The 23,130-nt window shown below is 37.3% G+C and overlaps 1 protein-coding gene across 1 annotated transcript in view; it reads right to left on the minus strand.

Annotated features, from left to right (window-relative positions):
* Positions 1-246: 246 nt before the first annotated feature.
* The window catches only part of TMED5 (transmembrane emp24 protein transport domain containing 5), a 27,262-nt gene continuing 4,378 nt past the window's right edge, over positions 247-23,130 (minus strand). The window contains exons 2-4 of the mRNA XM_011939997.1: positions 6,577-6,674; positions 2,126-2,309; positions 247-718 (exon numbers count right to left, since the gene is read on the minus strand). Coding sequence (XP_011795387.1) covers positions 500-718; positions 2,126-2,309; positions 6,577-6,674 — 501 coding nt within the window. The 3' untranslated portion in view covers positions 247-499. The remainder of the gene's footprint in view (positions 719-2,125; positions 2,310-6,576; positions 6,675-23,130) is intronic.

Here is a 23,130-nt window from a genome sequence, read left to right on the forward strand (position 1 = left end):
CCTAATTGTTATTTCAAAGCTATTATTCTATTTACATTGTAGGAGAGATGCATATGTAAATAGAGAAAAGTTGGGCTTCTGTAGTCTAAAGATTTATTCAATCCATAATTAGGTAATTCTCAGGTGATTTATAACTTAAAACTGAAAACTTCCACAGTTAATTTGTAACTGCCACATTTACAAAAAAAGTTCTGGGTAAGAGAACCTGTTAAAAACAGACTGGTGTTGCAATTAGGCCCAATACTCGAAAATGCAGTTATTAATATGGCTTCATTCAGTTAAACTATATTCTGCAAAATATTCCTGTTACACACTTAAGTACAACTGGATCAGCAGGATTACTTGCACAGAAAGTGAAGGCTTTTCACATTAAAATTATACCTGTTTCACACTTACATCTCAAAATATTTTGGAGAAGACCATTAATGGTCTTGACTGTAACAGTTTATTGCATTCTTATGCCTCATTTTTCAATGTTAAGTACTCTAGTTTGGAGTTTTTAAGTTCTACTTTTCCTCTTATCTTCAAATAGACTCTTCAGCATATAAACTTGAATGGCTGACACCACCACCATGACCACTAAATTAACCATAGACCAGAAATTGACTCTATCAAAGTTGCTTTCTTGTATGTTTCGATCACGAGCTTCAAATGCTCTAAGCAGAGTTTGTATGTGCCCACTTTTGCTTAGTCTGGACTTGATGCTGTTGATGGATTCCTGGAGATAAATAAAATAATTTCATTATTAAAGAATGCTCAGAAATTTTAATAAAAAAATGAGGCTGGGTGCAGTGACTCATGCCTTGTAATCCTGGAAGCTTGGGAGACTAGGGCAGGAGGACCCCTTGAGCCCGGGAGTTCAAGACTAGGCTGGACAACACAGAGAGACTCTGCCGCTACAAAAAGATGGGCATGGTAGCACCACCTGTGGTCCCAGCTACTTGGGAGGCTGAGGTGGGGGATCACTTGAGTCCAGGAGATTGAGATTGCAATGAGCCATAATGGTGCCACTGCACTCCAGCCTGGGCAATAGAGTGAGTGAGACCCTGTCTCAAAAATATTTTTTTTCAAAATATGCTTTATGTTTTTTATCCAAACACAATTTTAAGATAGATGGCTGCACAATTGAGGGGCAGGTACTATTTATATTATATTAGAGATTCTCTGTAAGGTTATGTAATAATTCTCCTGACATATTTATACTGTTTGTAAGTAGTTAATTTAACAAGGGAACAAAGCTACTGTGAATTGAAAATAGGTAACATGAAACTGTTCTGAGTGGCATAGCATCAGGAGTTTTACGTACATTATCTGTTTCTTAGCCCTCACACAACCAAAGGAAATGACTAAGGTTTTTTTTTTTTTTTTTGTCGGGGGGACGGAGTTTGCCCAGGCACAATCTCAGCTCACTGCAACCTGAGACTGCGCCTGGCCAAATGATTAAGTTTTTAGAGATGGGGTCTTGCTATCTAATAGCCCAGGCTGGAGTGTAGTATCTATTTATACCTGTGACCATGGTTCACTGCAGCCTCAAACTGGGCTCAAATGATCCTCCCCCTAACCTTCTGAATAGCTGGGATTACAGGTACCTACCATGCCTGGCAAATGATTTCCTTTTTGAAAACCCAACAGATACAACTTTAGGTATTTACCTATTACATGATGCATGTGTTTATAATTTCCTTCTTTGTATGTTAATCTGACCAATTTAGTATTCAGTAAAACACCCAATGTTTTAATACCACAAAATAGTTGTGAAATTAGAAAACATTTTATTTTTCATATGCCTTCTGTATAATCAGAAGCATAATCTGTAATTTTTAAAATTCTAACTGCACATTTATAAAACAAACTTACCAAGATGCAGTCTTAGTTGCACATCTGAAAAAAGCTATTTTTATAAAGGGTCCTAGAAGATAAGTTACTTGAAAACTATAAAAGGGCTTTATGAATATAAAGTAAAATTAAGCTGATACTTGAAATGGAGGTCAAAGTATTTATGGCAAAAAATATTAGAAACAGATTTTCCTGGATAATGCAGATAAAATGCTTAGTTCACTAACCATTACCATACTAAGGGCTCTGGATGTTAATACTTTTTATTTTATTAGAAGACCATACTGACCAGGATGTCTTCCAGTTTCATATCCAACATATCTGTGCCAGTAATATATTTCTTCCAATCTTCTTGTTCTTGTGCCTGTTCTCCCATATTATCCAGGATTAATTCAAAGAAAATCACCTTCTCAGAAATGGTGCTGAATGTATTGTCAAAGCAGAACATGTAATCACCAACTTCAGTCTCTACACTGTATAAAAAAAAATACATGTTTTTAGTTACTTGTACTTCTGTTTGTGATGAAAAGCAACTAAAGGTAAAAGAAGGTAAAAGAAAGAAGTAACAGGCTGAGTGTGGTTCCTCACGCCTGTAATCCCAGCATTTTGGTAGGGCAAGGCTGGTAGATCACTTTCACTCAGGAGTTTGAGACCAGCCTGGATAACATAGCAAAATCCTGTCTCTACAAAAAAATACAAACATTAGGGCATTGTGGCTGGCATCTGTAGTCCTAGCTACTTGGGATGCTGAGGCGGGAGGATTGCTTGAGCCCGGAAGGTTGAGGATGCAGTGAGGCATGATCATGCCACTGTACTCCAGCCTGGGCAACAGAGCAAAATCCTGTCTCAAGAAAAAAAAAAACAGGCCGGGTGCGGTGGCTCATGCCTGTAATCCCAGCACTTTGGGAGGCCGAGGTGAGTGGATCACGAGGTCGGGAGTTCAAGACCAGCCTGGCCAAGATGGTGAAACCCCGTCTCTATTAAAAATACAAAAAAATTAGCCGGGTGTGGTGGCATGCGCCTGTAATCCCAGCTACTCCGGAGGCTGAGGCAGAGAATTGCTTAAACCTGGAGGGGCAGAGGTTGCAGTGAGCTGAGATTGCGCCACTGCACTCCAGCCTGGGTGACAGAGGGAGACTCTGTCTCAAAAAAATTAAAAAAAAAAAAAAAAAAAAAAAAAAAAAAAAAAAAAAAAAAAAAAAAAAATAGTTTATAATAATTGGACAGCTTACTCATGAATTTCCTTAGTATTGAAAGATAATTTATAATTTCTTGGGAATGAAGCAACCTGAAAATATATACGTTCGAGTATAGCTTAGACATGCTTGGCATTTACTCAGTAAATTATGGTTAGTGATCTCATTTTTGGAAAAGGATAGAATTAAAAACCTGTATACATAACTCATAATAAACTTTAATATTTATACACTATTAAAAGTATTTTATAATGAGTTTAATTCATATGCAGATATGACTGCCAACCTACCCTTCAACTGAGATTAATCTAAACTGAGTTTTGTTTTCAAAAGCAGTGATGGATTATCCTAAATGTTTTCTTCCAGGCCTCTTAGTGATTTTGCTTATTGACTATCAGTGGTTCCCCTGTAGATGTTTATGTTTGATCCTAAATGCTTTGAGAATTAAATAAAACTAGTTTATATTTTATTAATTCCATAAGGGTAATTCAGCCCATCATTAGTTATGCCTAGTGCTGAAAAAAAAATCAATAATATCTGAATGACCAGTACCCTAGTTAAAATTAGTTTCCCGTATTAGCAAGTTAAAAGTAGGGCCAGGTACAGTGGCTCATACCTATAATCACACACTTTGGGAGTCTGAGGCAGGAGGATCACTGTAGGCCAGGGGTCCGAGACTAGCCTGAGCAAAAGTGAGACCTTGTCTTTACAAAAAATTAAAAAATTAGCCAGGTTCACACCTGTAGTCCTAGCTACTCAGGAGGCTTGGTTGAGCCCAATAGTTTAGGCTGCAGTAAGCTATGGTCACACCATTGCACTTTGGCCTGGGCAACAGAGTGAGACCTTGTCTTTAAAAAAAAGAAATTACATTTAAAAGAAAAAAAGACTACTTAAGAAAAACCAGTGACATACTGAGATTTTTGCTGCTCTTAAAAAATTAATATAGCTAAAGATAAAAGCTTTGTTTAATGTTTGAAAAACAGATTTGTAGGCTGGGTGCAGTGGCTCACACCTGTAATCCCAGCACTTTGGGAGGCCGAGGCAGGTGGACCACGTGGTCAGGAGATCAAGACCAACTGGGCTAACACGGTGAAATCCTGTCTCTACTAAAAATACAAAAAATTAGCCGGGCATGGTGGCGGGTGCCTATAGTCCCAGCTACTCGGGAGGCAGAGGCAGGAGAATGGTGTGAACCCAGGAGGCAGAGCTTGCAGTGAGCCGAGATCGCGCCACTGCACTCCAGCCTGGGCGACAGAGCGAGACTCCATCTAAAAAAAAAAAAAATAGATTTGTAAATCTGGTGTAATGATTAAGAGTGAGTTGGACTGCCTGAATGTAGATCCTGGCTTTGCTGTTTACTAGCTGTGTAACCTTCAGCAACTTAATTGTTCTATGTCTCAGTTTCCCCATCAGTAAAATGATATTTACCTCAGGATTGTGGTTAAGAATAAAAAAAATTAGGACATGAAAAGTGCTGAGGACACTGGCCTGGCACATCAAAATAATGTAATAAATGTGAACTATTATAAACTCAATTCTTTTCTCCCAATTATTTAATGAGAGGTAATTCAACACAAGGAAGCAGTAAGATATTTATTTTTCTAACAGTGAATTTTATTATCTCAAAAAGGGAGCAAATAATTGAGGAGAAATAAAGATTGACATAAAGTTTGAACATTTTAAAAATTCTGAAACTTAAAGATGAACTACATTTTTAGTTTTTTGGTTTTTTTTTTTTTTGAGATGGAGTCTCTGTCGCCAGGCTGCAGTACAGTGGTGTGATCTTGACTCACTGCAACCTCCGCTTCCGGGGTTCAAGCAATTCTACCTCAGCCTCCCAAGTAGCTGGGACTACAGGTGCGTGCCACCATGACCAGCTAATTTTTGTGTTTTTAGTAGAGACGGGGTTTCACCATGTTGGCCAGGATGGTCTCAATCTCTTGACCTCGTGATCCACCCACCTGGGCCTCACCAAGTGCTGGGATTATAGGTGTGAGCCACCGCGCCTGGCCCATTTTTAGTTCTTATATACCTATCAAAGAGAAAACAGTTAATTCCAAGTATATCAATATAAACTGACTTTTACAATTACTATTTCTATTGTATTTAGTAATAGCTTATGCAAATATTTTTCTGAGCTCTGCATAGGTAAAATGCCATTTAAAATGTATTTTAAATGAGTATCTTAAAAACTTACTGAGACTTTTTTTCCTCTTATCCATTCATACATGTAGTCAGTGTTTACTGAGTATCAATTAGTATCAGGCACTTTGGTTAACAAAGACCAATAATTTTAATAGCTAGTTCTTACAATAGTGTTATGTGCCAGGGATGTTCTAAGCATATGGTAGAAAGCAAGAGTTTTGGTCCATCTTGTCTCCACCCTGCATGTGTATCCCTGCAGACTTATTTGACTTCTCTGAGCCTCCTTGACTATAAAATGGGAATCTTGAGTCAAAGACTCTATCTCATAGTGGGTTGGAAAGATTAATTTAGAAGCATATAACATGCCAACCCTTGTTTATAGCAAATACTAGATACTCCATATTTGTTCTTCCTACAGATTCACAGTTTAACACATTAACAATACTGACTTAAGAAAATGTTATAGTAAGATAATAGAATGGAACTGGGAAACATACCAGTGAGATATGAAAAGAGGGAAGTGAGGTGTCAGAAGAATATATGGTCTTCTGCTTAATTCTGAACTCAGAGAGTTAAAAAAAAGTATTTTCTTTTGCTTTCAGGCTTTTTTTTTTCTTTTTTTTCTCTTTTGAGACATAGTCTCGCTTTGTTGCCCAGGCTGGAGTGCAGTGGCACAATCTGGGCTCACTGCAAGCTCCGCCTCCTGGGTTCACGCCATTCTCCTGCCTCAGCCTCCCAAATAGCTGGGACTACAGGTGCCCGCCACCATGCCTGGCTAAGTTTTTTGTATTGTTAGTAGAGATGGGGTTTCATCATAGCCAGGATGGTCTCGATCTCCTGACCTTGTGATCCGTCTGCCTCGGCCTCCCAAAGTGCTGGGATTACAGGCGTGAGCCACAGCGCCTGGCCTCAGGCCTTCTGATTATCTAAAATGAATGAGGTCTAAGTCAAAAAAAAATTTACATACACACAAAGACATACTGTACTGTTGTTTTAAGAAAGAAACTATGAACAGAAATGGTATATAGCCAGCAGCTCAAGAAACTTTAAGACACATACCTGGAACAGTAGCTTTAAGTTAAAATAGAAAGCTTGTGCTGGCCAGAAGGCAGGTTTAAAATGCCACAATAGATTGAATGCAATACCAGGGGAATACTAATTTACTAACCAAAGCACAGAAAAAATTTAGCCTGGATCAAAAGAAAATGCTTAAACAAAAATAGAAAGGTTAATGGAAAATGTTTTGGTTTATCAGATGGCCCACTATCATGAACTGTTTAAAATCATATGGAATTATCTAATATTGATATGTAGTATTAAATATGCTAACTTTCCATGCCCTGCAGATAGCCCACTGGTATTATTCAGCAATGAAACTCAACTAAAAGAGATTACTTACGTGTGAACTCCATCTGATTTTCTTTGTTCAAAAACTAAGGTTTTGCCTTCTGGAGAGGCAAGATGGAAATCAATATCTAATCCTGCTCCATCTAAAACCTGTAGAAAAGCATACATGAGAAAAACATATATTACAAATTCTGGAAATAAAAAACTATATACAGTACATCATATTATGTAAAGATTTTCTAACCTAGAGAGGTAAGAAAGTCATCAGTGATATCTGGGCTAGAAAAGAACCGAAGGATCATCTAGTTCAATTCCATTCATTTTTGGAACTTGTCCTTTCCTTACCCGTTTCTCTCACCATCACCTAAATTTAGGCCTTATGGATATTACTGAAATAAATCTTCCTAAAATAGTGGTTTCATTCAGAATCCCTGTAGAATGGACAGAAACACAAAGGGCAGTTCAAATGCCCTGGGCCTTTTAGTTAAAACTTAGGCAATTGGCAGGGCACAGTGGCCTAACGCCTGTAATCTCAGCACTTTGGGAGGCCGAGGTGGGTGGATCATGAGGTCAGGAGTTCGAGACCAGCCTGACCAACATGGTGAAACCCTGTCTCTACTAAAAATACAAAAATTGCAGCTACTCAGGAGGCTGAGGCGGGAGAATCGCTTGAACCCAGGAGGTGGAGGTTGCAGTGAGCCGAGATTGTGCCACTGCACTGCAGTCTGGGCGACAGTGAGACTCGGTCCCACCCTGCTCCAAAAAAAAAAAAAGACTTAGGCAATTTAGGACATTGTATATAACTTTTTTGTTTCCTCTTCAATAAAAGAATAATTAACTATTTCTTTTTTTTTTTTTTTTTGAGGCGGAGTCTCGCTCTGTCACCCGGACTGGAGTGCAGTGGCCAGATCTCAGCTCACTGCAAGCTCCGCCTCCCGGGTTTATGCCATTCTCCTGCCTCAGCCTCCCGAGTAGCCGGGACTACAGGCGCCCGCCACCTCGCCCGGCTAGTTTTTGTATTTTTAGTAGAGACGGGGTTTCACCGTGTTAGCCAGGATGGTCTCGATCTCCTGACCTCGTGATCCGCCCGTCTCGGCCTCCCAAAGTGCTGGGATTACAGGCTTGAGCCACCACGCCCGGCCAATTAACTATTTCTTAGCCTGGAATTCAAGACCATCACGGTGTGGACTCAGTATGAATTGTGTATTCGAAGCAGATTGGTTCATGTACTAGTCAGTGAATACAATCTGTCCATTTATAATTCCAAAGTGTCCTTCTATGAAGATGAAGATGATAATCATGGCAACCAACAATTATAGTTGATGCCATAAATTGTCTTAAATGCTTTATGTGGATTAATTTATTCCTTATAACAACTCTAAAAGGTAGGTCCTATTATTCTCATTTTGTTCTCAAAGAACAAAAACTGAGGCACAGAGAAGTCATTTTTCCAAAGTGACACAGCATTAATTCATCTAGGCCACATTAAAAAAAATAAGTAAAAAATAAAGTGATACAGCAAATAAGTGACATGGTCAAAATTCGAACTCAGCAATCTGCCTCTAGAATAATTTTTAATAAGTATGCTGTGTTGCCTCTATTTCTGTTCCATTCTCCTGAATACTCATCCAATTGTACTCATTCTTTAAGAGCCAATTTAACACATTTATGCCTTGTGTTCCATTATTGGAACACTAAGCATGTGGCAGTTATATACTACTGCTCAAGGTCGTTGCCAAGGTCTCATTTTGCAATTTAAAAAATTGCAACCTCCTTATAAATGGGTCAAGTCCTTTGAAGTGTCCTCTGTATCCTCCTGTCCAGTTCTCTCACACTGTCTCTTGTATTACTACAGATTGCACACCTATCCTCTTTGTTTGGCACTTACGAGACATTCTCTGGGATCTAAGCATCTTTTTGTAGGATTCACTTGGTATAAACTTGCAGGTACTTTTATGGACACATGTGGCACATCCAACATAGATGATAAAATGGATGAAAATTCTGTTCACCATTTTTATAACTCCAAGGGTACCAGTCCTAACAATGTTATTATCCATATTTTGATTTTGTGTCACAGATGCAAATATTTAATAAATACATCTTTTTATCATCCTACACAAATTAAAGTCTCTCAGTGTTTTCCCTGTAGATCTGTCTGCAAACTTGTCTTCCCGTCTTCCTCCTTCCCTATGTTTTCTCTTTATTTATAGTGTTTGTTAAAATTTTAAAAAGAATCTATTTGGAACACTGTACAGTACAGCCTCTTAAGAAAAAAAAAGAAAGACAAAAACAAAAACACCTAACTCAATGGCTACTCTTTTTCTTAACACTCCATTTTATTTTTCTTGGTGGCTTTAATGTGACGATATAAAAGATTACCTACTCCTGTGCTCTTATTGTTCAACAGAACTGGTTTCAAATGGCTGGCTAAATATACATAATTTTCTTCTTTAAATCCCAGTGAAATGAAGAAGACATGTAACAATTAAAATCTATAGGCTGAGCGTGGTGGCTCATGTCTGTAATCCCAGCACTGGAAGGCCGAGGTGGGTGGATCATTTGAGGTCAGGAGTTTGAGATCAGCCTGGCCAACATGGCAAAACCCCATCTCTACTAAAAATAAAAAAATGAGCCAGGCATGGTGGCACACGCCTGTAACGCCAGCTACTTGGGAAGCCGAGGCAAGAGAACTGCTTGAACCCAGGAGGCGGAGGTTGCAGTGAGCAGAGATCATGCCACTGTACTTTAGCCTGGGCAAAAGAATGAGTGAGACTCCATGTCAAACAAAAAAAACCCACAAAGAAGAAAAATTCCTGTTTCAAAAGATGAAAATCCATAAAAATCTTTAGACTGGATCTAATAGATGTGAAGCAGGATAAATGAAAAAAGACTAAGATATTGAGTTTTCGAAAGGATTTAAAAAGTACAACCTTCTATCAAAGAGAAGTAGCAGAAGTAGTAGAGAACTGCAAAATTACAAGAATTGGGATTAGCATCAGAATTCTTATATATAACATTAGATGGAAAAAAATAATGGAGCCATGTAGTCAATGTTCCCAAGTAAAAAGATATTTACTAAAGTCAAAGCAAAAATAAAGCTATTTGCCAGGTGTGGTAGCATGTACTGGTAGTCCCAGCTACTTGGGAGACTGAGGTGGGAGGATCACTTGAGGCTAGGAGTTAAAGTCTGTAGTGTGTACTATGAAAGTGCCTGTGAATAGTCACTGCACTCCAGCCTGAGCAATACAGTGAAACCCATCTCTAAAAATTTTAAAATAAATAAATAAAGCTATTTTCAGATATCCAAGGACTCAAAACATTCTCAAAGAATTACTCAAGGATACCCTCCAAAAACAAACAAACAAAAATCTATTAAATCAGAAAACAAGCAATGTAACAAAGCTAACAAAAGATTTTAGTAAAACAAAGTTAAAAAGCAGTTATTGGTAGTAGCTGTCAGGCTTAATGAAATTGTTAAAAATGATTTTTAAGACTATGGAAGCTTAATTAAAAAATCATAAAATATACTTTTTTTTTTTTTTTTTGAGACAGAGTCTCAATGCCCAGGCTGGAGTACAGTGGTGCGACCTCAGCTCGTTGTAACCTCTGGCTCTCCTGTTCAAATGATTCTCCCGCCTCAGCCTCCTGAGTAGCTGGGATTACAGGCATGCGCCACCATACCCGGCTATTTTTGTATTTTGTAGAGACGGGGTTTCACCATGTTGGCCAGGCTGGTCTCAGAACTCCTGACCTCAAGTGATCCACCTGCCTCAGCCTCCCAAAGTGCTGGGATTACAGGTGTAAGCCACTGTGCCTGGCCATAAAATATACTTTTAAAATACAAAATAAATAATAAAAATGCCACAATCTGGGCCAGGCTTGGTGGCTTACTCCCGTAGTCCTAGCACTTTGGGAGGCTGAGGTGGGCGGATCACTTGAGGTCAGTGGTTCAAGACCAGCCTGGGCAACATGGTGAAACCCTGTCTCTACTAAAAAAAAATAAAAAAAATTAGCTGGACGTGGTGATCTGCGCCTGTAATCTCAGGTACCTGGGAGGCTAAGGCAGGAGAATCGCTTGAGCCCGGGAGGCGGAGGTTGCAGTGAGCCAAGATCACGCCACTGCACTCTAGCCTGTGCCACAGAGCGAGACTCCATCTCAAAAAAAAAAAAAAAACCATAATCTGAAACAAAAATTCCAGTTTATTTCAATGGAACATGATGGGGATAATAGTAAAACTGTTAAAAGTTCGGTTAAAAGAAAACATACACATTAATTTTGATGCTGACAAATGGATGCTTAAACATTAAATAGAGGGACATCCAATTTGGCAATATACAGATAACCAAAAAGCCCTCCCAGTATAAAACCCCCTGGAAATGCTGGATTATATTTTGAAAACAATCTTTGCAACTCTATAGTGAGGGCAAAGAAAAAAAAAGACATGAAAACTAGAGTGGTAAGTGGTAGTCTGTGAAGGGGGTTAACTTGTCAGTTACCTGGAAGCTTGAGATTTAATATCCCCATGAGGACAGGTCATGAAGCTTTGGGGCTGAATTATGTAAGGAGCAGGAACTAAGAACTATGCATAAAGCTAGGATCTTTGAGGGGTCATACCATCAGTAAAAGGGTTAAAATTTTTAAAAAGTCCACCAGTACACAGAGATCACAAGAAAGCTTGTCTGTCTTGGCCTCAAGTCATATGAGAAAAAATAATATAAGCTCACCTTACACACCAAGCAATTTTGTAGTTCACAGTTTCACTACCCACGTGTTCACAGACTCAATCAGAGAACAATATAAAATGTAGTCCTCCACTGTGGAATGCCTGGGAGGAGAAACCACAAAACCTTTCTGGAGGGTCATATCCTCAACCTAGGACACACACGATTCACACAGGATATAGCCCCATTAGGCATGGGTTTGATGGGTAGCTTCTGATAGCTCTCAATGATCCCTGCCTTTCTGGTATTCATACACTTGTGTAATAAATACAACATGGCAAAAGTGATGGGATGTCCCTTTCATAATCAGGTTACTAAAGATTATAACTTCCATCTTGCTAGCTTGTTCTCTCTTGCTGGCACTTTCTCTTGCCCTCTTACTCGCTCTGATGAAGCAAAACCTCCATGTTGTAAGACGCTTTACAGAGAGGCTCATGTGGCAAGAAACAAGGAAGGCCTCTGGCCAACAGCTTGTAGGGAACTGAAGCCTAAGTCCAACAACTAGTAAGGAATTGAATCCTGTCAACAACCATGAGTGAGTTTGGATCCTTCCCAACTGAGCCTAAGATGACTGCAGTCCTGTGAGAGATCCAGAGTAGAAGACCCAGTTAAGCAGTGACCAGATTTTCCTGACCGGCAGAAACTAAAGCTAGTAAATGTTTTAAGCCAGTAAATTTTGTGGTTGATTAGTTTTTTATCAATAGATAACTAATGGATCTACATAAGAAAGGAGAGCATCAGGAAAGGAATAAATGAAGAAAAAATAAAATCTTTCATTTTTCTTAATCTAATAAATAGATTATTGTTCAAAGTAATAATAGCAACAATGTATTCAGTGATTACAACATGTGGATAAGTGAAATGAATGACAACTATAAAGGATGGCAGAGAGGAACTGGGAATACTCAGTTATAATGTACCTGTACTATCCTTGAAAGTGGACTTAGATTAGTTGTAAATGTATATTGCAAATCTAGGGCACAGTTTTTTTTACATTTTAATTTGTGTGGGTAAATAGTAGGTGTACATATTTATGGGGTACATGAGTTGTTTTGATATAGGCAAGCAATGCATATTAACCATATGTAAAATTGGGTATCCATCCCCTCAAGCATTTATCCTTTGTGCTACAAATAATCCAATTATACTCTTAGTTATTTTAAAATGTACATTTATGCTACAACAAAAGTGCCTTACAAAGCAAAAATATTTTAAAAAGAACAAGTTATTATTGACTATAGTCACCTGTTGTGCTTTCAAATAGTAGGTGTTACTCATTTTTGTTCTTTTTGTACCCAATAACCATCTCCACCTCCCCCTCCACCCCCCCAGCCTCCCACTACTCTTCCCAGCTTTTGGTAACCATCCTTCTACTCTCTATCTCCGTAAGTTTAATTGCTTTCATTTTTAGCTCCCACAAATAAGTGAGAACATGTGATATTTGTCTTTCTGTGCCTGGCTTATTTCACTTAGCATAATGACCTCCAGTTCCATCCATGTGGCAGTAAATGACAAGATCTCATTCTTTAAGGCTGAATAGTACTCCATTGTGTACAAGCACCACATTTTCTTCATTCATCTGTTGATGGACACTTTAGGTTGCTTCCAAATTTTGGCTATTGTGAACAGTGCTTCAACAAACATGGGAGTGCAGGTATCTCCTTGATATACTGATTTTCTTTCTTTTGGGTATATGCCCAGCATTGGGATTGCTGGACTATATGGTAGCTGTATTTTTAGTTTTTCGAGAAACCTCCAAACTGTGCTCCATAGTGGTTGTACTAATCTACATTCCCACCAGCAGTGTATAAGGGTTCCCTCTTCTCCACATTCTTGCATTTCTTATTACCTGTCTTTTGGATATAACCCCTTTTAACTGGGGTGAGATGATCTCATTATTGCTTTGATTTGTATTTCTCTGATGATCAATGATGTTGAGCACCTTTTCATATGCCTGTTTGCTATTTGTATGTCTTCTTTTGAGAAATTTCTATTCAAATCTTTTGCCCATTTTTAAATTAGATTAGATTATTTTTTCCTGTATAGTTGTTTGAGCTCCTTATATATTCTTGTTATTTATCTTGTGTCAGATGGGTAGTTTGCAAATATTTTCTCCCATTCTTGGGTTGGCTCTTCCTGTTGTTAACTGTTTCCTTTGCTGAGCAGAAGCTTTTTAGCTTGATGTGATCTCATTGGTCCATTTTTGCTTCTATTGCCTGTGCTTGTGAGGTATTACTCAAGAAATCTTTGCCCAGACCAATGTCCTGGAGAGTTCTAATGTCTTCTGGTAGTAGTTTCATAGTTTGAGGTCTTAGATTTAAGTCTTTAATCCATTTGAATTTTATTTTTGTACATGGTGAGAGATAGAGGGCTAGTTTGATTCTCCTGCATATGGATATCCAGTTTTCCCAGGACCATTTATTGAAGAGACTGTCTTTTCCTCAGTGTATGTTCTTGGCACCTCTGTCAAAAATGAGTTCACTGTAAGTGTATAGGTTTGTTTCTAGGTTCTCTATTCTGTTACATTGGTCTGTGTGTCTGTTTTTATGCAAGCACCATGCCATTTTGGTTACTATATCTTTGTAGCATAATTTGAAATTAGGTCATGTGATTCCTCCAGTTTTGTTTTGTTTTGCTTAGGATATTTTGGGGTTATTCTGGGTCTTTTGTGGTTCCATATACATTTTTAAATTGTTTTTTCTATTTCTGGGAAGAATGCCAAAGGTATTCTAATAGAAATTGCATTGAATCTGCAGATTGCTTTGGGTAGTATGGACATTTTAACAATATTGATTTTTCCAATCCATGAACATGGAATATCTTTCCATTTTTGGTGTCCTTTTCAATTTCTTTCATCAATGTTTTATAGTTTTCATTGTAGAGATCTTTCATTTTTTCAGTTAATTCTTAGGTATTTAATTTTACTTGTGGCTACTATAAATGGGATTACTTTTTAAATGTCTTTTTCAGATTGCTGTTGGCATATAGAAATGCTATTGACTTTTGTATGTTGATTTTATATCTTGCAACTTCACTATATTTATCAGTTCCAATAGCTTTTTTATGGAGTCTTTAGATTTTTCCAAATATAAGATGTATCATTTGCAAAGAAGGATAATTTGACTTCTTTTCCAAATTGGATGCCCTTTATTTGTTTCTCTTATCTGATTGCTCTAGCTAGGACTTCCAGTACTATGTTCAATAACAGTGGTAAAAATGGGCATCTTTGTTGTGTTCCAGATCTCAGAGGAAAGGCTTTCAGTTTTTCCCCATTCAGAAGATACTAGCTGTAGGTCTGTTGTCTAAGGGTTTTATTATGTTGAGGTATGTTTCTTCTATACCCAGTTTTTTGAGGGTTTTTATTATGAAGAGATGTTGAATTTTATCAAATATTTTTTCAGCATCAATTGAAATAATGCATCCCAGGGATAAATTTCATTTCAACCACAAAAATTTTAAAAAAGAAAAATAATTGATATGTTGAGAAGAGAGAAAGTAGAATTATATAAAATGTTCAGTAAAAACCAGAGAAGGCAGAAAAGGGAGGGAAGATGTAAAAAAAGAACAAGTAAAATGAATAGAAAGGAGTTATAAACATAGCAATATTAACCCAACAATATCAATAAGTATATTGTAAATGGTCTAAATATGCCAATTAAAAGAACTGTCAGAGTGGATGAAAATACAAGATTAACCATAGCCTGTCCACAAGAAACCAACTTGAAATATAAAGACACAGATAGATTTAAAGTAAATGGATGGAGAAAGATATACCATGTTAACACTAATCAAAAGAAATCTGGAGTAGCTATATTAATGTCAGAGAAAGACAACTTCAGAATAAGGAAAATCTTCAGGGATAAAGAGGGGCACTACTGGCCGGACATGGTGGCTCACGCCTGTAATCCCAGCACTTTGGGAGGCTGAGGCGGGCAGATGACAAGGTCAGGGGATCAAGACCATCCTGGCTAACATGGTGAAACCCCGTCTGTGCTAAAAATACAAAAAAAATTACCTGGGCGTTGCAGCACATGCCTGTAGTCCCAGCTACTTGGGAGGCTGAGGCAGGAGAATCACTTGAATCTGGGAGGTGGAGGTTGCAGTGAGCCGAGATGGCACCACTGCGCTCCAGCCTGGGCAACAGAGCAAGACTCCGTCTCAAAAAAAAAAAAAAAAAGAGGGGCATTACCTATAATGAATGGGTCAACTTTCCATGAAGACATAACAATCCTTATGTGTATACACATAACAACAATGTATCAAAATATGTGAGGCTAAAACAAAGAGCCACAAGAAGAAATAGAAAATCACTACTATAGTTGGAGACTGCCACATCCCTCTATCGGTAATTGACGGATCTCGAAGGCAAAAAATCAGTAAGGATATAGTTGAACAGAACAGCACCATCAATCAACTGTGTCTAATTGAATCTTGAGAACTAATCAATCCAGTGACGGAAGAATAACACTCTTCTCAAGCTCATATGTAACATTCACCAACACAGACCACATTCTGGGCCATAAAACACACCTTGACTTATGCTGTCAGACCACAGTGGAATTAAGGGAGAAATCAGTAACACCAAAATAGCTGTAAAATTCCCAACTATTTGGAGATTAAACCACACATTTATAAGGAACTCATGGGACAAAGAAGTCTCAAGATAATTTTTTTTTAAACTTCAATGAAATGAAAATACAACCTAACAAAAATTTGTGGGATACAGAGAAATCAATGCCTAGAGGGAAATTTATAACATTGGATGAACTTATTAGAAAAGAAGAAAGATCTAAAATCAATAATCTAGACATCCACCTTAAGAAGCTAGAGAAAGAACAGTAATATAAACCTAAAACAACCAGAAGAAAAACATTAGAGCAGAAATCAAGAAAACTGATAACAAGAAATCAACCCAGAAAAAAAAAAAATCAATGAAGCAAAAAGCTGGTTCTTTAAAAAGATCAATAAAACTAATAAACCTCTAGTCAGGCAAACCAAGAAAAAAAGAGAAAAGACACAGAACACTAATATCAGAAATGAAAGCTGGGTCATCATTAATTATCTATGGACATTAAAAGGATAATAATGGCCAGGTGTGGTGGCCAATGCCTGTAATCTCAGCACTTTGGGAGGCTGAGATGGGAGGATCACTTCAAGCCAGGAATTTGAGACTAGCCTAGGCAGCAAAGTGAGACCCTGTTTACACACACACACACACACACACACACACACACACACACACACACACAAAGGCAGGTATGGTGGTGCATTACAGTAGGCTCAGCTACTTGGGAGGCTGAGGTGACAGGATCACTTGAGCCCAGAAGTTCAAGGCTGCTGTGAGCTATGATAGTGCCACTGAACTCCAGCCTGGGTGATGGCAAGACTCCATCTTAAAAAATATTTAAAAAAGGATAATAGTGGAACATTATTAATAAATCTATACCCACGAATTTGAAAACTTAGGTGAAACAGGCCAATTCCTTGAAAGATACAAAGTACCAAAACTCATACAAGGAGAAACAGATAACCTGAATAGGCCTGTATCTGTTACAGAAATTATATCGATAATTAATAACCTCCCCCAAAAGAAAGGACCAGGACCAGACAATTTCAATGGATTTGGACAAAATAATACCAAATCTCTAAAATCTCTTACAGACAATAAAGGCTGAGGGAACAATTCTTTACTCATTCTGTGAGGCCAATATTACCCTAATACTAAAACCAGAAAAGACATTACAAGAAATGGGAACTACATACCAGTATCTCTCAGGAACACAGATGCAAAAATCTTCAACAAAATATTAGCAAAGCTAATTTAACAGTGTAAACAAAGTATTACAACCATGACCAGATGGATTTGTTCCAAGTATATAAGCCTGATTCAACATTCAAGAATTATTTCATGTAATTCATCACATCAACAGACTAAGGAACAAAACTCAGATGATCACAGCAATGGCATACGTATGGAAAACATTTGATAAAATCCAGTATCAATCCATGATATTCAATATTAAAAAAATCTTAGCAAACTAGGAATAGAGCGGAACTTCCTCAATTTAAGGAAGAACATTTACAAAAATCCTACAGCTAAGACCACACTTAATGGTGAGAAACGAGAAGCTTTCTCACTGAAATCAGAAATAAGACAAAGATGCTACTCCCTCATTACTCCTACTCAACACCATACTGGAAGTTCAAGCTAATGTAATACAACAAGAAAGGGAAAGACATACCTATTGGAAAAGAAGAAATAAAACTGTCCTTGTTTACAGATGACATGATAGTCCATGTAGAAATCCTAAAGAACTGCCAAAAAAACCCCTCCTAGAGCTAATAAGTGATTATAGCCAAATCTCAGTAAACAATATTAACATACAATAGTAGCTGCTTTCCTATACACCAGCAACAAGCAACTGGAGTTGGGAATAAAAAATACAATACCATTTACATTAGCACTAAAAGAAGAAAAAGAAAAAAAGAATTAGGTACAAATCTACCAAAATATGTACAAGATCTATACAAGGCAAACCACAAAACACTGATAAGAGAAATCAAAGAAGAGCTAAATAAAGAGATATACCATGTCAATGGACAGGAAGACTCAATATTGTTGAGATGCTAATTCTTCCCAACTTGATCTACAGACTCAATGCAATCCCAATCAGAGTCCCAGCAAGCTATTTTGTGGATATTGACACACTGATTCTAAAATTTATTTGGAAAGAAAAAAGATCCAGAATAGTCCAGACAATATTGAAGAACAAAGTCAGAAGACTGATACTACCCAGCTTCAAGTCTTAGTATACAGTTACAGTAATCAAGATAGCATGGTACTGATGAAAGAACTGACAAATAGAGAACAGAACAGAGAGCACAGAAATAAGTAAAAAAGATCAATGGCTGCCAGGAGTTCACTGTTTGGGAGAGGGGGTTTGTAAAAGTGGGATACAGGGGAGTTTTAGTGCTGTGGAACTATTCTGTATAATACTACATAATATACTAATGGTGAATACATAACATTATGCATTTTTCAGAATGCATAGAACTGTACAATAGAGCAAACCTTAATGCAACTATGGACTTAACTTTAGTTAATGTTAACAAAATGGCCCTCAATTTTAACAAATGTACAACACTAATGTGAGTTGTTAATAACAGAGAAAACTGTATGGGAATGTGGGGGTATATGTGTGCTCAATTGTCAATTAGTCTATACATCTAAAACTCTTCTAAAAAAAGCCTACTAATTTAAAAAAACTAAGAAAGAAAACCATAAGAAAAGAACAAAACCAGGCAGAGATAAAAAAGAAATATCTCTATGAAATGTTAATGGAAAATATTTCAGACTTTCTGCAAATGGAAATGGAATAAAGTCAGGATTAATTATGGTAATCTGGGGAAAAGGGAGAAATAGAACATCTAGTCATTGAAATTTTAAACTCAATAAAAGAGTCAACAGATTATAACTTAAAAAGATTAATGAACCACAATGAGATGTTACTTTACACTTGTTAGAATGGGTTTTGTAAAAAAGATGAATGATAACAGTGTTGAAAAGGATGTGGAGAAAAGGAATGTAAATTAGTACATTATTGCCAGACATGGTGAGCACGTGCCAGTAATCTCAGCTACTCAAGAGGCTGAGATGGGAGGATCCTGAGCCCAGGAGTTTAAGACCAGCTGGGTGACACAGCAAGACCTTATCTCAAAAAAGAAAAAACAAATTAGTACATTGTTGGTGGGAATGTAAATTAGTACAGCCCTATGGAAAACAATACGGTGGTTCCTCAAAAAACCACAAATACAACTACCATATCATCTAGTAATCTCACTTCTGGTATACATCCAAAGGAACTGAAATCAGTATGTAAAAGAGATATCTGCACTCCTGTATTCACTGAAGCATTATTCACAATAGTCAAGACATAGAAACAATCTAAGTGTTCATTAACGAATGAATAAAGAAAATGTGGTATAGATACACAATGGAATACTGGAGGACATTATACTAAGTGAAATAAGCCAGGGACAGAAAGACAAATACTGCATTATCTCATATGTGGAATCTAATACAGTTGAATTCCTAGAAGTGGAGAGTAGAACAATGGTTACTAGAAGCTGGGGGCGGGGGGCTTGGGGAGAGAGGGAATAGGGAGTTGTTGATCACAAAGTTCCAGATATACAGAAGAAATAGGTTTTGAGGTCTATTGCACAGGAAAGTGACTATATTCAATAATAATGTATATTTCAAAATAACTGAGACTAAATTTCAAATAGCTCATCATAAAAAATTATAGGCAAGGCAATATTAATTAGCCTGACTTAATCATTACATATTGTACATATGTATCAAAATATCACAATATACCCCATAAATGTATACAATTATAGTTTGCCAATCAAAAATAATATTGATAAATTTTTAAAACTAATTAAGTAGAAGATAGAGCTGAAGAAATTGTCCATAAAATAGAAGAGACAAAGAGAGAAATGAGAGATTAAGAAGCGTAGATAATGCACTTAAACTGCAGTGAAAATGCAGAAGCAGAAAATTTAAAAAGCAACAAGAGAAAATAGAGATGAACTACAAATATATAACAAACTGACAGGAAGCTTCAACAGCTATAATCGAAGTCAGAAGACAATAAAATACTAGTTTTGATGTATTTAGGAAAAATATGTCAGTGAAGAAAAAGTAATTCAATTCTTTAAGAAAAGTCTATAGAGCAGAGCCGTGAGAACCAGAGGAAAACAAATTAAGCCTGAAATCTGTCCTATTCAGACTTCCAGTTATATGAACCAATAGACTTCCTCTGATTTGGGTTATTTACCTGTTGGTAAAAACTTTGTAAGGACTTTTAGGATCATGACATTTTAATTAAAATAATCATATATGTTTCATCCCATCAAACCCTGTATGATTTTATGAGTATGGGAAAAGGTGTGGAAGAGTTCACATCTAGGAGAATGACAACAGGCGTTCAATAGAGTTAGTTTTTTTTTTTTTTTTTTTTGAGACGGAGTCTCACTCTTTCACCCAGGCTGGAGTGCAATGGTGCAATCTCGGCTCACTGCAACCTCCGCTTTCCGGGTTCAAGTGATTGATTCTCCTGCCTCAGCCTCCTGAGTAGCTGGGACTACAGGCGCACACCACTGCGCCCAGCTAATTTGTCTTTTTTCTTTTTTAGAGACGGGGTTTCACCATATTGGAGGTTGGAGACCAGCTCCTGACCTCCTGATCCACCCACCTTTGCCTCCCAAAGTGTTGGGATTACAGGTGTGAGCCACCGCACCCGGCTTTTTTTGCTTTTACATCTTTGTATTGTTTGACTTACTCTAAGGAGGTTGTATATTACTTTTATAATTGGAAGTAAAAAATTGGAAGTAAAAAAATTCATAAAGGAGACAGGTGTGGTGGCACGTGCCTGTAGTCTCAGGTACTCAGGAGGCTGGCTGAAGTGGGAGTATTAATTGAGCCTGAGTTCAAATTCAGTCTAGGCAACATAGTGAGAACCCATATCTCTCTCTCTCTTTTTTTTTTTAACTTTTATTTTAGGCTTGGGGGTACATGTGAAGGTTACCTAGGTAAACGTGTTAAAAACCACAATTATTTTTGCACCTAATATTTCATCACCCAGATATAAAGCCCAGTACCCAACAGTTATCTTTTCTGCACCTCTCTGTCCTTCCACCCTCCCTCATCAAGTAAACCCCAGTGTCTCATGTTTCCGTCTTTGTGTTCATAAGTTCTTATCATTTAGCTCTCACGTGTGAGAACATGTGGTAGTTTTCTGTTTCTGCGCTAGTTTGCTAAGGATAATAGCCTCCAGCTCCACCCATATTCCCACAAAAGACATGATCTCATTCTTTTTTATGGCTGCGTAGTATTCTATGGTGTATATGTACCACATTTTCTTTATCCAAACTGTCATTGCTGGACATTTAGTTGATTCCATGTCTTTGCTATTGTGAACAGTGCTGCATTGAACATTCGCATGCATGTGTCTTTATGGTAGAATGATTTATATTCCTCTGGGTAGATACCCAGTAATGGGATTGCTGGAGACCCTATCTCTTTAAAAAAAAAAAAGTGTGTGTGTGTGTGTGTGTGTATATATATATAAATATATGTGTGTGTGTGTATATACATACACACACATATAAAACTCATATATATCAAACTATTAAATATATTATTCTCCCCCAAACCCACCTATTTATATATATACTGATATATATAATACTTAAAAGTCATTTATATATATATACACACATATATATATATATAAATGAACCTCAAAGGTATCTTTCTTCTTCCTTAGTATCTTGGCATGTGTTTTTCTTTTTTATCCATTGTCGTGTTCCACTTACTCCCTTGTGCCTATATATATGGCTTTTGAGTTTTTGTTTTTTATATACATATTTATATTTACATTTACTTTATATATACATATATACATATAATAGTAGACATGTATACCTGCAGATAAAATGGAAATAGGAGGTATTCCAAATGGCATCAGATATAAAATTTTAAAAATTAGATGAAACGGCCAGTTTACTAGAAAGTATTGAAATTTAGCTCTATACAAAAATGAAAAGACTAATAAAAATTTTTAAAAATTGATACAGCTATACTCTCCCAAAAACCCACCCAGATAGTTTTACATATTTGGTAAACGTCTGGTACACTCATTCAAAGATACTTTTTAGTGCCTATTATGCCCTTAAAAAGGTATTGTTCTAGGCTCAGGGTTTATTTTCTAGCTAACAATTTTTGAGTGCTTATTAGGTGCTCGATACCATTCCTTTTACATGTATTAGCATATTTATTCATAATAGTATGTAGTGGGGAGCAGGTGACTGTTATTATTTTATAAGTATATAGAAACTGGTACAGAGAGGCTCGATACCTTGTGGCCAAAATGATCTTTTAAAAAACACCGATCAAGTTAACCTGCTTGTAACTCTTCAGTGGTTTCTTACTGGTCTCTGCAAAAAGACCCATATCCTTAACAAGGACCTAAAAGCCCAGCATGATCTGATTGCTGTTGCTACTGACTTCTCTAGAGTAGACTTGTACCACTGTTCTCTCTCTGTATCCTGTCTTTCAGGACCTCAAAGGTATCTTTCTCTCTTTTTCCTTAGTATCTTGGCACGTTGTTTTTCTTTTTTACCCATTGTCTTGTCCCACTCATTCCCTTATGCCTAGTGAAAGCCTGATAATTCTATAGAAATTAACTCTACTTCTGGATGTCTCTCAATTTCCAGATAAAATGAAGTCCTCCTACTGAGCCCACTCAGTCTTATGAACTTACCTTCATTCCCCCTATTAAATACTTTGACATGTATTTGTGTAATAATTTGATTAATGTCTGTCCCCATACTTGATTGTATGAGAGCATGGACTATATACACACACACACACAAATATAGATATATATATATAAAAAAGACCGTACATATATCATATATATATATTTTTGAGGCAGGGTCTTGCTCTTATCACCAAGGCTGGAGTGCAGTGGCATGATCACAGCTCACCATAGCCTCAACCTCCTGGGCTCAAGTGATCCTCCCACCTCAGCCTCCCAAGTAGCTGGAACCACAAGTGTGTGCTACCATGCCTAGCTTACTTTATTTTTGGTAGAGATGGGGTCTTGCTGTGTTGTCCAGGCTGGTCTGAAACTCCTGTGCTTGAGTGATCCTCCCACCTTGGCCTCCCAAAGTGTTGGGATTACAGGTGTGAGCCATTGCACCTAGCCAATATTTTCACTCACCGTTGTATCCCTAGCACCTTGGATAGTGTTGACACATATCAAGCACTCAAGAATGACTTAAATTTCCTTTTTTTTTTTTTTTTTTTTTTTTT

Source organism: Colobus angolensis, unplaced genomic scaffold, assembly GCF_000951035.1.
Source record: "Colobus angolensis palliatus isolate OR3802 unplaced genomic scaffold, Cang.pa_1.0 Scaffold186, whole genome shotgun sequence".
Lineage (NCBI taxonomy): Eukaryota > Metazoa > Chordata > Mammalia > Primates > Cercopithecidae > Colobus > Colobus angolensis.